Source organism: Cuculus canorus, chromosome 6 (genome assembly GCF_017976375.1).
Source record: "Cuculus canorus isolate bCucCan1 chromosome 6, bCucCan1.pri, whole genome shotgun sequence".
Classification (NCBI taxonomy): Eukaryota; Metazoa; Chordata; class Aves; order Cuculiformes; family Cuculidae; genus Cuculus; species Cuculus canorus.
This window is the reverse complement of record NC_071406.1, coordinates 21164787-21180170: the sequence shown is the minus strand read 5'-3', so window position 1 is coordinate 21180170 and position 15384 is coordinate 21164787. Positions and strand designations below refer to the sequence as shown.

At 38.3% G+C, this 15384-nt stretch overlaps 1 protein-coding gene across 3 annotated transcripts in view; it reads left to right on the top strand.

The window, feature by feature from the left end:
* STK39 (serine/threonine kinase 39) overlaps positions 1-15384 on the top strand; it is a 98910-nt gene that overhangs the window by 21828 nt on the left and 61698 nt on the right. For all 3 annotated transcript variants that reach the window (XR_008450338.1, XM_054069567.1, XM_054069568.1), the window contains exons 3-10: positions 1377-1485; positions 2152-2293; positions 4396-4451; positions 8508-8617; positions 8732-8833; positions 9029-9162; positions 12442-12490; positions 12594-12659. Coding sequence is in view for 2 of the 3 variants with exons in the window: in XM_054069567.1 (XP_053925542.1) it covers positions 1377-1485; positions 2152-2293; positions 4396-4451; positions 8508-8617; positions 8732-8833; positions 9029-9162; positions 12442-12490; positions 12594-12659 (768 nt within the window). In the remaining variant the exon portion in view is untranslated. The remainder of the gene's footprint in view (positions 1-1376; positions 1486-2151; positions 2294-4395; positions 4452-8507; positions 8618-8731; positions 8834-9028; positions 9163-12441; positions 12491-12593; positions 12660-15384) is intronic.

Here is a 15384-nt window from a genome sequence, read left to right as displayed (position 1 = left end):
AGATTATTTTGCAGATTGCTCAGTTATTCGGGCTCATTGAATGGCTATCCAGGCGTTCATCCTTATGTGGCTGAGGACTCAGTAAATGTCTAGGGAAGGGGAGTTTTGACGAAACTAACTGAAGTGTGTGTCGAAGTGCAGCATGACTTAGTAATCACCAACAGGCATCACAAGATTAAATCACAGTATATAACACGTATAATTAACCTTATACTAGAAAGGGGCTATGATCTTGAGTGCATTACATGTGACAGTGACAAAAGAGAACCCTCTTCCAAACACCTGCTGAACTGAGGTGCAAGTTGAAAATGGTATCTGTGCAGCTCTGATCGATCTAAGTGGAATGTCCATAGTGCCTGCCTTGCACCAGTGCTGAGGGGTCAGTGTGTAGCACAGGTCCACCTGAAAGCAGTTGCTTTTCAGGGAGGGAGGGAAGATGGAAGAACTTGGTTTTTAGCTGGATTGGCTCCCTGACTGGCTCACCCTCCAGGAGCATGTCCTCTTGCATCAGGAATATGTCAGGGTTCTGCAGCTGGAGGTGGGGAGGGAGAAGTGGGGTTGTGGGATCTTAAGCTGTGTGAGCCTAAACCCTCCAGTACAGAGGAGGTCTAAATACTCCTATGTTAAGGACTGGCAGGATAACGAGAGCTTCCGGAAAGGTGTTACAAAACAATTATGTGAAAGACAATAGAAAAAAGACTCTGCTTGAAATAACAGATACAAGGCAGTCATTCTTAATGTGTACAGCTGTGGTGTGTCATAGATGGTGTTACTTGGTAGTGCCACGTTGTGCATCTGCTGGTGACTGTGTGCTCCTCTAGTCAATTGTTTCCTCTGGCTTTTGGTCTGTAACACTGCTTTTTCCTCTTGCACTTCTGTTTGATTGTGCAGCCCTGATGTCCACCTGTCCATCTCACAGTAGCCAAGCCAGTGGTGTCCTTTGTCTGACAGCTTCCTTCCTCCTTTCTCACCTGTTCCCATTTTTCTCTTTTCATATCCCTTTTAAACAGAAAAGGCAGTAGGTTTTGATCTTCCCTTGCATTTTTTTGTCCAGCTTGTATCCACACCTTTAGCTCTTGGAGACTGCTCCTTCTCTATTGGTCACTCTGAATTTGGGACTTCAACAGTAATTTCTTTGCTGCTCTCAGAAGGAAATTTATGCCTGTATCTCCTGGCCAGATCTCCCTTGTTTTTTTGCAATAATGTTTGGTCTTGCATGTAAATCTATAGGTAAATAGAAATGTTTTGGTGCCTTGATGTGATTTTGTGCATACTTCAGTTCTGTTATAGTATTTCACTTTGGAAATTAAACTTCCTGTCCTATACAAGTAGAACTGATAGCTGCTGTGTTACGTTGGGCTTTGTATTTCTTACAGAAAGAAATTCAAGCAATGAGTCAATGCAATCACCCCAATGTGGTGACCTATTACACATCTTTTGTGGTGAAGGACGAACTTTGGCTGGTTATGAAGCTGTTAAGTGGGGGTAAGTTACTGGTTTTACTTGTTTAGCTGCAAGGAAATGGTATGATTTTTTTTTCCTAATGTATCTTCTTTGAGTTAGTTGACCTAAAACAAGTAGGGATGGGGGAGCATAGACCCTGAGAGAAACCAATGATTCCTGACAGGAATTTACTGTGAGCTGTTGAAAAATACTTGGATAAAAAGAAAGTTGCTGTTAGATTCCTCGAAATAACTGAAGTTCAATGTCAAATTGGGTGTTCCTAGGGATGTTGTCATCATTTGTTTGCAGAGATTATCTCCTTCCAGTCTTGCAGCTGCATGTTTATGTTGTGAATGCATGAGCCGTAATCTAAGCTGGATAACAAACCAAAACCTTTGCTGTACTTGTCTATTTAAATGTTGAATACTTCTGAATTTTTAATAAATGGTAGCTTAGGAAGCTGTTAGTAGATATTTCTAATGGATATGAGTGTTACTGTATTCTTGACAAAAAAACAGTGCTTTTTTCTAGTTTCAATGAGGAAGCAATATGATTTATTCTGAGAGCTAGTTACATGAAGGCTTTATACATACGTGCAAAGATTTAAATTGCAGTAGCGTAGAAAGAATGAAGAATTATAACTTTCTCAAGAATCTGATGTCATAATGCTGTATGTATGTTTTTTTCTTTCCTGGATGTGCAATATAGGTTCAATGCTTGATATAATAAAGTATATTGTCAACAGAGGAGAGCACAAAAATGGTGTCCTTGAAGAATCCATAATAGCAACAATTCTTAAAGAAGTTTTGGAGGGCTTAGACTATCTACACAGGAATGGACAAATTCACAGGTAGGAGCTTGTACGTAGGGAAGAGCATTTTCAAAGTTGTGTATAGTTTGTTGATGCTGCAACTGCAGCTGCTTGGCTAAACAAATTGTATTGCCTCTTTCAGCAACTGTAGAATGTGGTCAGTTATCACCGAATGATTACGCTGGGGCCGATGCTGTAAGCTTGAGTGCAGTTTGTCACTAATACTTGCCTAGACTTGATCCTATCTATCTCTTTTAACGTCAGAATAAGTCTGTGCTGCCCTAAGTATGCCAGGACTGTAGTCTATACTCCTGTGCTTGCTGGTACTTGAAATATGTAATCCGGCTCAAGTTTGTTACGTGGCCTGTGGCTTGGTTAAGGTGTTGTGTACTGAACCTGTGATCCGGGCACTTGGGCACAGTTCCATAAATGTAAAGTTTATTTTTTTCCTAGAACTCAGTAATATCAATTGCAGACCTCTCTTTATGACCATGTGTGAATTTGGAATTGGTACTATATGATTGCATCCTGGTGTATATGTGATCTCTTCTGTGAAGTCTCTCTTCACTGACTTTGTCACTGTAAATTGTGTAGATCCCCGCGGGGTGATCTATATATACATGCTGTAGCAATCCCCAAGTTCCTGCCACTGTCTGGGTGTTGGGAGTGCTGTACTCTGAGCTCCCTAATTAATTTTACTGACGTGAATTTGCCTTTAAGGAATTTGCCTACAACAGGCACTGTTTCAAGCATTAGCCTTTTGTAGGAGAATCTTTGAAACAAAAACGGATTCTCTGCAGACAGAACGCTGAGAATGGAGGTAGTGCGGATGTAGCACAGTAATTGTTCTTTATGTGTACTTCTTATGTCTCATCTTATAAATGAACTGCCTCTGTAAATCGAGAACTATTTCCTCCTCCTGCAGAGAGAAAATTGAGATAAATGGAGAAATAAAGAACAATTATCTTGACTTCTGGTCTGGAACGCCTAAGATCTGCCACAAACCTTAATTCATGCTCGTCTTTTAAGCTGATATTGTTGTGGAAGGAACATTCATTAAGTTTTAAGGATAACAGGACCCTTTGAGATTGGATTTGGATATTCCCCTTGTCTATTCTTAAAGGACTTCAAAAAGATAAAGAGAGAGATCTACTTGTTACATCTAACTTGTAAACTGTGCGGTACCACGGAAGTCCCGTTCAAGATGATGCAGTGTGCATGCCTTTTCCCTTGTATGTTGTAGGTGAAAGCTGTGGTAGTTCAGGGAAAACTATATCAGGTGGTATTTGCCAGTTGGCGAAGATGTTTCCAAAATTTTTCCGGGACTTTGTTCTGTCGTTTTGATGCATTCTTGTTTATGTATAAGGGAACAGGCTATTTTACCTTTCAGTAGCAGTGAGTTAATTATTTTCAGTCAATCTTGGAAAGAATAATTTTCTCAAATTCTTAATGTCATGATATATTCTGTACAAAATATTTATCCTGTGCATTAAGAATGGGATGTGCATTTCTATTAATAAAACCCACCCTGAACAGTCAGAAAAGTTTCTTATTAACATTATGCATGAATAGTGTGTTGAATGGATATAGCTGACTGTTGAGCACACGCTGAATTTTTGACAGATTCGGTGTCAAGTAGCTTTTCATCATGGTACCCTATAGCAAAATATGGTTGCTATTGCTGAGGTTTAATAGCTTCATTGGGTAGAAATGTACAGTATTTTTACCTTTCTTGAAGACAGGTCTCTCCTCTGAAGACATCAAAGAGGAAAACTTCCTTTTCATCTGTTCTTTTTCATCAGTGGTGCAGATAGATGTGAGAAAGCTCTGTTTGTGAGATTAGATTTATAAAAGGTGGTAGAAACAGACTTCGGACCTAAATTTCTGTTCTCAGAATTTAGCTGTGAATTGTGCTGATTTTATGCCAAAGCTGAATTTGAGGCAGAGTTTGTGAGTTTGAGTTCTGCTCTCTGTTTCGTTGTAAATCAGTTATGTTTTATACTTCAGTTCTTCTTTGTCTCTTAAATATTAAATACTGTCTTTTGAAACCAATTAGTATGCAATATTTATCTATTTATTTACATAAAACATGTACATATGTGCTTTCACATATAAAAGCGATGTTTGTTTGTATGTTCTAGAGATTTGAAGGCTGGCAACATTCTTCTGGGGGAAGATGGCTCTGTACAAATAGCAGGTAATGGCGGTGGCAGAATTGCAGCTGTATTGGGGGCAATAGATACAAATTTTTCTGTTGGCTTGTAACTATTCATTTTGGAGTGCTGTAGTTGCAAGTTATCCGGTTTCAGATTTCAGGATTCTTGGTAATGATACATGATTTAGAAATTATTAAATATTTTTCTGTGTCCCATCAAATATATAAGGAAAGTTTTTGATGTCCTCTTTATCTTTGCTTATGAATCACCCATATACCTTAAACAGCTTGCAAATGGTAGTAACTCATTCAAGTTTATTTCATTTATTTCTGCAAGTAATTGTAATAGTTCTTGGGGGTTCAAAAATCTGTATGTACTGCCCTTCGTGAGGACTATGGCTATAACTTAACTAGTCACTGAAATACATGACATACATCTCTCTGGGAATTATTTTTGGTTTTTTGCCGTTTGTCTTGCCATGTTATCAGTTGGATACAGTTTGGCATCTTAAACATCCCGTGAATGTATCTGTATGCTTCTTGACTGGTAGTCTGTAAGAATGAAATTATTTGCTTTTCATGAGAGCGTAAGTACTGCGCAAGATCCCATATCTCATCTCTGAAGTTAGTATCAGATATCTGGAAAATCGAGTGGGCAGGTGATGATACCTGCTCCCCAGTGGCCCCCGCCCTGGCCAGCATACTCCCCAGCCTTTCACAGTTTATATACAGGTCATGAACCAGCGATGAAAGCTTTGTGTCTGGTAGCCCTCAGTCATCAAAATGGCTATAGCCATTTTATACTTTTATATAAACAATGCCTTCAAAATACTATGTAAACATGTGTTTTGAGGGCTTTAATATGCCAGTACCTGAAGTCTGTAAAACTAGACAGGAAAAGATTGGCTGGCAAGTGAACAATTTAATAATTGGAAAGTGTTAGATCTTCTGTTTTGAGTTCAAGAACTTTTAATTAGGTAGTCAATTTTACAAACTGGAATTTTAATAAGACAATATTTATTTATTCACTTGATTATACCTAAAGTTGTGTCCACTTTTTATAGCAGTTTGGGCAACCACTGAGAATATAGGTCTGTCATTCAAGTATTTATTAGGTGTTCACCTACTGTAAATGAATAGATGTCCACACAACCAACTTAATTAAAAATAATAATAATTACTAGACAGTTGAAAGATAAAGTCTCATGAACCATCTGAAAAAAAGCTGACTTCAGACTATTGCTTTCATGCATAATCAAATCTACTCTCCCAGTAATCAGGTGTCTTAAGATTCAGATAGCTTCATTTAGCCTTTTCTACTTCAACTCCAGGGCTTGATTTCTTGACCTTTTCCTCCTTTTTGCTGTAGGCATCTTAATGAGAAAGGCTTTACTTGTGCTGCTTTCAGTGCATGCTGGCCTCGGGAATTTCAGTGGCTGTGTAGATATGCAGAATGTGTCTTTCTGTGATGCATTATTTCAATACCAGGTCATTTTCAGTCTAGAGGTGAAAAGTGTCAGCAGTAGCAAACTTATTTCTTTGAAGGTATGGAACTGTTGTGTTTGGAGCAACTGAATATTGCAAATTAGCTGAAAGCGAATTTGAATGTCAGAGAGGCTGAAATTCATCCATTTTACATCTCTGTTCACCTTTGGAGAACAGATACCTAATAGTTTTGCTTCTCTTTACTTGCTAGAAGAACCTCGGTTCTTTTGACTGCTCATTTTCCTACGCATCAAGTTCCCGTAATAAAAAGAGGTGTCCATAATGCACACTGCTAGTGTTGAAGACACGGTTGTCCATTAGCATTTTTGGATTCTAAGGGGCTATGGCTCACAAATGAAGCTCAGCCCAGTGTTTATCTGACAAAAGATTTTGTGCCGATACAGAAGAGCATATATACTTCAAAGACTTGGGATAGCTCTACGGAGACCTATGATTAAGGACCCCAGAGATTCTGCACAGAGAATCTGCTTAGTCTTTGGTGGGAAAGAAGCAAATACACATCTATTTGTTTTGCTGGAAGTGGGGAGACTTATTTTTAAAGTAAAAAATACCCTTGTACAGAGCAGGAAACTTTAGACTTATTCACAAATACAATGTTAAATAGTCACTGCAGTTCCTCAGCTTTAACGTTCTACTTAAAATGATTGAATTTGTAACATCTGGTGCTTTGGGCAGACAAGATGATTAGTGGGTTTCAGCCTTCTAAGCCCAAATTGCCTGATGAAGGTCAAAATATCAAAGAAACCAGTTAAGGAACAGGTACGTGAGAGAAGGTAAGGAGCATATAGCAATAATGCACAGAGACCGGTGGAAGTGTAGAGGATATGGGCTGTTTGATGTGTGTTGTCCATACAAGAAGTGACAGTTTCAATGCAACTTATCAGAAAAAAGAATGTGTTTTGAAGAGTCTAAGCAGAAGATCCTACTCCTTGATTTTGTGCATAGGTGTCTGTGTGAATTTACCCATTGCACCAGGTGTTCTCAGGGTGTTCAGTCCTGTGGTAATCCATACCCGGAAATGTATGGAAAATAATTTATTAAAATAGGTAAAGCCTATGCCTCAGATAATCAAGGTAGATGCAGGAGAAAGATTTGTCGGGGAGAATTAATGGCAGTCCAAGCTTTCCTTGGCCAGCCCCATTCTTGCAGGAGCTTGATCCTTTATTGCTTTCCCAGTCTTAACCATAATCCTACATGTGGTAAAGTCTACAGTCACTGTCAAGGTGAGGAGGTTATGGGAGAAATGTTTTTGCAGTCTCTGCCTTCCCTTAGGGGGCTTCTTGCAGTTCAGCTCCAGTGGAGGTCACAGGCTTCGTTTCTGTCCCAGCCCTATGCCAAGCGGTAACTCTGGATGTTGGCCGTGGGTGAGGCTTGGCCAAGTGTCCAGCCCTGACTGAGGTGAAAAAGATGTTAGGGAATACATGATTTGTAGACTGTGCTCATTTGCACCACTCTGTTTCCTTTAATGTCAAAGTGTTTTACTAATATGGTTAATAAATTGGAGCTCTTCATTAAATCTACTTTTTCTTCGGCTGTGACTTCTAGTGCCTAACACTGTCAAATTGTTCAGTTCTTTCCTTGTAATATGTTTCCCTTTCTTCTTTATGTAACTTGTTCTCCATAATGCTTTGTCTCCTGTGTCACAGGAAGCTTGCCACCGTAGGTAGTCTTTTCTTAAATGACCCATGTTTGTAAAAGCTGTGTCTGGGATGGGAAATTAAAGTCTTGTTTTTATTGAGTAGCTATCAAAGCTTGCTTCTTCTCTGTAAAGATACCACAGTCTTTGACCAGTATTGCAGTGAAACGTTTACTTGACTTAATTAAATACTCATCACATCTTTCGCTGTGAGATGCTGAAATATTTCGTTTTGAAGCATATGTAGGTTTGGGGTTGTTGTTTTCTTTTCATTGTTCTTCACCCATTTATACTTGCTGTTTCTTCTCCTTTTCAAATTAATGCTTTGTTAATAGGGAAAAACAACACTACAGGAGCATAGGGAAGTAGGTCTATAGGAAACTACCTGATTTCAGTATAACTGGTTTGTAAATAGCAGTCTGAAGTACTCTTCACACAGCCCCACTCAAAATGACAGTATTTCTCTCTATGTTGGTAAGTCATGACCTACTATTAAATACAGTTGATCACTTTGGTGATTATCTGTGATTTGTTAAATGACTATTTACATTATATATAGTATTCTGTCTTCTTCAAATTGCATTCCAATTTAGTAGCTATACAGAAGGAGCTCCTTATCTTTGAATAATAACAGATGCAAACCTTTCAAACCTTGGCTCAAGTCGTTCATTTGAAAACTTTAAGTGACAAACATACTGGAATCCTTCGTAACCATATTCAGGAAGAGGTGTACTAGGTGGTAAAACTTGGCGATGTCCTAGTGTAGATCTCCCAGATGAAACCACACCATCTCTTCTGTAGCACTTAAAGAACAGTGTCTCATGAAACAAAGGTAAGCTCTGCGATGGAGAGTTCCAATTAATGGACCTTTTTGAACTGACTTCATTTCTAAAGTGTCAAACGTTTGCTTTATTATTGGTAGTTTAACAAATTTTGACTTTTTTCACCCTTCCTAGATTTTGGTGTTAGTGCATTTTTAGCAACGGGAGGTGATGTTACTCGTAACAAAGTAAGGAAAACATTTGTTGGTACTCCATGTTGGATGGCCCCTGAAGTAATGGAGCAGGTATTTCTAATGTTAAAAATACTTTTTTTCTTTGTTTTTCTTTTTTTTAGTCTTTAATTTTTGGAATGTGTGACATCATCATCTTCTTGTCTTTCCTTTCTGGTTCTCTACCAGGTGCGGGGTTATGACTTCAAGGCTGATATGTGGAGTTTTGGGATAACTGCCATTGAGTTAGCAACAGGAGCAGCACCGTATCACAAATATCCTCCTATGAAAGTAACAATCATTTTGTATTACTTAATGCTGTTAACTGTATTATTAATGCTGCTAGATACTTAGACCTACTTAATTTTTAATAGCAATTCAAGCTATCGAAATAAATGAATTCTGTGGAATACTTGTTCTCTTTTAATTTCTATATGTTTTTAATTGATTTTGTTTACAGTATGTCTTTTTTTGGGTTTACTGTAGGTGTTAATGCTGACACTTCAAAATGATCCTCCTACTTTAGAGACAGGTGTAGAGGACAAGGAAATGATGAAAAAATATGGCAAATCCTTTAGAAAACTTATTTCATTATGCCTTCAAAAAGATCCTTCCAAAAGGTGGGTCATTATTGCCATGTACAGTGGGATTATATTTTTAAATGTACAGCCTACTTCAAGTTCTAGTGTTTAAATACCATCTTTAAGTGTATGATTTGAATTTTGGAATAGCAGCCTTCAGAGGTCTTCATCTGGGGAGAAGAAATTGACTCAATTGTTGCTTAATTTTTCCTCTTCTGGGTTGTTTACCTAGTTTATTTATACTTAAATATACTATTGAATTTAAGTCTGATCAAACAAAGAAACCTTAATCTATATCTTAATTTCTCATCTGAGGCAAAGTATAAACGTTAAAATTGTGCTTAAGTCTAACAAAACTGTTCAGATTGATCAGACAGAACTGTAGGTAACCAAACATATCAGTCTTTTGGCCTTTAAAATAAATAAAAAATAAATAAATAAAAAAAAATGTAATGTTACAAAATGAGAAAAATCAATGTAAGCTTAGTATTGCCTTTAACCTGGATACTTGCAGAGAAAATTACTTACTATGATGGATTTATATTTTGCTCTGAATTTAGGGGCTCCAAGGTTGTTTAGAGTTTTCCGTATGTTTATATAAGCAGTCGCATGTCAGTGTCTTTGTGATTTGTTATTTTTTGCTGTGTTTTGTGGATGGGATATAGCCAAGATCATGAAAATGTTAAATGTCTATTACAAAACCATTGCTGAGGTCCCGTCTTCCCAGAATAGTTAATTTTTTAATCCTTTATTCATTTTTATGCGGACCCATTTTTGCAAGTTTCTTTTGCTGAAGTGTTAGAGGAGGCACATTATAATTAACATTATTTCTTAAGGGATTTTAATATATCACTTATTTTGAAGAGTTTCAGAGCTGATATTTTGGGGAAAAAAGATTGTTCTTGGAGGACAGTCCTGATTGAGTACTGTGTGGATGTTGTGCTGTGTTCTGCTTTTCACTGATGATACACTAGTTTAAGTCCAGGATATTGTTGTGGAGAATCAAGTCAGAAAGGTAACAGCAGCAATATTAGAGAAAAGTATAATAAAGAAAAGGGATTGTGTAACATCTTTATTCTTGAAATCCTTCAAATGATTTTTTTTCACTGAAGGATCATTTGTGTACTGTTTTCAGATTGCCAAACCCCTTACAATGGGTGGTCTTAATAGCAAGTCCTGATGCTTTAAATGGCAGGACTGCAGTTTGGCTGCTTACGGATACAAATGAAATGCGTTCTGGATAATCAAACTTTTAGTTTCCAGTGTCCAGCAGATTTCAGTGTGAGATTAAATTGGTATGAAAGCGTGAGAAGTAAATAGTAAAAATTATTTTCCTCCTCTTCTTGAGTATATAATACTGAGTTACCTGATCTGTACTTATGACATCAGTGTTGAAACATTAGCTTTAAACTAATTATGCTAATTTATTGCACTGGATTTGAACTCGTGCAATATCTTCATACTCAGGAGTGCCTTGAATTGAACAATTAGACAGGTGGATATGTGATTAGATCTGTGTGCCTGTTACTCTAACTGAAAAGAAAAGTGTCCTTAACATTGTGGGGTCATCACTTTTTTGTTTCTCCCAAGCCAGGATTTAATTTTGCATGGAGATACTTCCGTAGTCATTGTGTCAGTTGTGGGAGACGTGCTTGCTCTTTTTGGCAAATTCTAGGGCTGGCATTGCGCTGTTGCTGACTCAGACCATGATGTTTTTCTTTTAGTGGTCTGTATGTGGGTGCCTCTCTCTCTCCTCATTGCCAAGGACGTTGCTTACAGTCCTCAGCTGTGATTCACTGCTACAGCCTGTGCAGAAAACAGGCCCAGAACGCGTGTCCAGGCCACTGTGTCAGAAGTGTCTGGCATAATCAATGGTAGAAGAATGGAGAACGCTAGTTTGGATGAAACTTTGCTAAGAATCCAGCTTTTGACTCTGGATGTTGCTCTTATGAGATGTGATGGTGTCAGATCACTGAAACTCAAAAAGTGGGTTTTTTTCCCCGCTTTAAACGTTCCCCTTCCTTTTTCCTCATCCAGCGTTTATGTGTGAATTACTGCTAAGCCTGGTGGTCTCCACAATACCACTAATAGGAACTCCTTTATTGTAGAGTTTGGTGCTTTGGAGAGGAATAAAAATAAATGGTCTATGGAACTACTTTCTATATCGGATGCTTTTTGTTAATGTCAGAGTTGTTTCATTATTTCTAGCAGCAGTGAACTGATATATACATATACATGACTTACTACTCTTCACTTATTCTTCAGATATATCCTCAGAGAAATAATACAGGGCAGATTTAGCGGCTTTTTTGAGACTGAAATTTTCCAAATTGAAGTTTTCCACTGTCCTGTGTAGTTTGTGATGAAGCCAGTCTCTTGCTTGTTAATTCAAATGCAAAACGTAGCAGATGTTGCTTCTGTTCTTCTGGAAAAGATGAATCTTGGAGATTTTGGCATCCTAAATTTAGCCATGTCAAAACTAGCCTTGGATAGTGATATGGGCTTCTAATGGAAAGGACTGAGAAGAACCTAGAGTATTTTATTTCATCCCAAGAGGTGCTTTGCTTTCTTACCGGAGTCTGCTTCGGTACCCAAATCTGTCTTTGGCTAGATAAGTAGCTTTTTAAATCCCTGAAGCTAGGGGAGACAAATCCTACTGTTGGAATCACTTCAGTGTCTATGAGATCGTGGTTATGTGTTGAAAATGTCCAAAATATAAACTTGACGATGATGTGAAGAAAGGGACTTGAACAGAACTGCAAGTAAAAATGAAATGTCTATGTTTTGACCTTAATACGGTTGGAATATGCCCCTGATGACTCTTTGGTTTTTGCATTGTGTTAATAGTGCCAGTATAGTTTCTTGTGAATACCTGCTGATGTCAATGAAGTAAAAGAATGACAGTAGCAGGTGTTGATGCTACTGTTTGGAAAGTGTAGTTATTAGCAAAGCTCCGTTTTGCTTATAGAGCCACTTCGGGGAAAAACATGATTCCTGACTCTTCCAGTTTTTGTTTGTTCGTTTTAAGGGTAAAATGCATTTGTGTTAAAAATAAAAAGAAAAAGGGGGAAAATTGGCAACTTATAGACTGATTTTTTCTTTCCTTTTTTTTTTTTTGATGTTTTTGCTGTAGGAAGGCTTAATTTTTTTCATGTGTGGTAAGTGAGTACATGTGAATTGATTTGGTAGCTATTTCATTCCCCATTCATACAGTACTAATTTAAAAGTATTAGAGACGTATCGTTTAACTAACGTCTTGTACTGTATTCACTAAGAGGGGTCTTTGTTTTCTGTTCTAATTTATTATTGATCTTTCAGGCCCACAGCAGCAGAACTTTTAAAATGCAAATTTTTCCAGAAAGCCAAGGTAAAACGTTTAATATGAGTAAATTTTGCTATGCCTTAAAATCTACATGAATTTTCTTCCTTCCTTGGATTGATTCTTAACTTACCAAATGTTGATTTTGCAGAATAGAGAATACCTGATTGAAAAGCTGCTCACTAGAACACCTAATATAGCACAAAGAGCGAAAAAGGTGAGTTTATTTGCGTCTTTTACTTGACTGGTGTGCAAAAGAAAGCAGGGGCTGTTCATTCACTTTATAGTGCATTTGACTGACTGTGCTATTTTCTTATGCAGTCATTGAAAGACAGTGACTATTGAATTAATGGTTTCTGCAGCCTAGCTTTTTCCAGGAAGCCCTGGAGCGTTTTGACTTCCTTTCTGGATGTGCCAAAATGATATGTGGTATTTGTCATCGTACATGATACGATTTTTTTCACATTCCCTTTTAGAAAGCTACAGGTGCAATGTACAAATAAAAAGTGATCTGCAAACACAGAGGTTCATGAACTGTGAAATTTATATCTTCATTGATCACCTAGAAAGAGGGTGAAGATAGTATAAATGTTATTTGTTGAAGACTGCCTCGTTCTTTGGATTATTTCAAATCTGATGCCCAAATGTATGGATTTTGATTCCAAACTCTGCAAGAGTGCTGCTGAGTTATTCAGACCAGTGGAGTCTTATCCCGCAGGTGATGGAGTTAACACCCACAGCTATGGCATGTGCTGCTGTTTCTGTGGTGCCGTTGTCCCTTGAGTAAATGAGTTTACCAGGGGATGTGCAGCAGAACTAGAAAAAAAAATTATTCTTAAGAGGTAAGTGTTTTAAAACTTAAGTATGAAGCAAGCTGCTCTTCATAAACAGGAGTGAATGTTGACTCCTGCTTGTTGTGCGTGAGAGATTGTGGAACTCCCTTCTGTGGTGACCTAACTCACCATGTCTCTTCAGTATGAGGAACCTGCTCAGAGACTGCTGAGCCGGCAGGTGCCAGGGCAGTGTGCGGAGCACGGCTTTCTAAAGGCAGGCTTCCCGGGAGGATGTTCTGAGGAGAGCACTGCTTGAAAGGAACTGTCCCAGCCTTTGTTGGCACATCAGTTAGGCTTCAGTTACCAGGACTGGAACTTGTAAGATTTCCTGTGGTCTTTGTGAATATTGGTTTAGAGTAGTTCTGCAACACTGAATTGTTCCTACAGCTGGTGGCCTGTATTGGAAGAGATTGTCAGCAAGATCTGCATGCTTTAAGTTCCTTCTAGTCTTCATTTAGGTGGAAGTAATTTGGGAAATTGGTGGCAGCGATCAGGCTTTATGAGAGCCTGGAGCGGAAAGCTGGAATGAGGAGCCTGTAGAGGGGTAGCGTGCTGAGCAGCTGGAAGTCTGCAAGGGGCAGGGGAGGGGCAGGCGTAGTTCAGCGGTTTGGCCATGTGGGGGCAGCAGTGACCACATAAAATTCACGTAGCTGTGGGGAAATAGTCGTTTGTTATTCAGTTTACATCTTGGGCCGTACAGGAGCAGTTTAGGTGTGTTCTGGTACCAGGGGGGTTCTGGTACAGCGTGAGCCTCATGAGATTTGTCTCCCAGCTGTATCCTCACATCAGCTTCAGAGACTGCACGTTAACTCATACAGGCGTGTGTTTAAGTAACTTAACATCCGGAGTTGCAACATAAATGCGGGATAGCCTCAGGTGCGCCACCAGAAATAGTTTTCTGAATGACTTTTTGAACAATTCTTTTGAATTTGGAAGAGGAGTGATTCTGAAAAAAAGCTGTACAGTGCTAGACACAAATTAATATGTCTTTTAATGACAGCAAGAATTGAAAAAATGTTTAGGTTTTAGCTAGTGAAAATGCTAAAACATTTATAGCTTAAAAGGACACTATTAAAATTCATTAGAGATTTAAAATTTAATTCACTTGTTACAACTATGCATGTGGCTGCTGTTTTAAGACGCCATAAAATATAAATAAATCATAATATTAAAACTGTGTGGTTTTATTTAAAAAAGCTTGTGTAAGCGTAGTTTCGTTGTTCAAACATTCACATGTAAAATGTCTTAAGAGATCACTCTTGGAATAAGTAACCCCTGAATGGAAAAAAGAATTTTCACTGGGGCAAGAGATGGGAAGGAGCTGGTGTCATTACCACTTAAATGATCTTCTGCAGCACTTGGTGTGAAATGCCTGTAACTAATGATCTGCAGCACCACTGCTAGCGTAGATCTCAGATCAGTAATTGAATTTTCCTTGTATTTACCACCTGTATAACTATTTTGCTCTGTTGCCCAGAGCTTCAGCCCCAGTTTGGTTTTAACTTTAAATTCTTTTCTCTTGACAAAGTGTTCTCGTGTTTTGCTTCTGACTTTACAGCATATACTTGGCAGCTGTTTTGATTAAATAGGAGTTCAGGTCTGTTTGTGAAATCCTGAAAGCAGATACACATGGTCTTGTATGAGTGAGGAAAAGGTTTGATGTTGTAAGGATATGTTCCATTTTAAACCCAAATTTGATAGTTAAACAACACCTACAGTGTGTGTTTAGAATACTGTTTGGCATCAGAGTTCTGAACTACATCATTGTGCAAATATTCCTCCTATCCAGTGTTTCTTTATTTGCTTTTAATTCTGCTAAATTTGAAATTATGCCCTTCTTCCTGGCCCTATCCTAGTAATTAAGTATAACGCTGAAACAGTTCTGGAATTTACTTGCCTTTTCCCGTGCACAATTTGCTTAAGTGTATACTGGTACTGATCCGCAGAAAGGAGTGTTACACCGTGCGACATCTTTCAGACCATCCAGGGCTTCATTAATGTGACTCTTCGCTTGTGAGAGCGTTGCTGGTGTCAAGGAGAACTGGAGAAAAGGTTGTGGTGAATAGTCTGAGCTCAGTGCAGTCTGTTAGGTGGGGACATGCTCCGAGG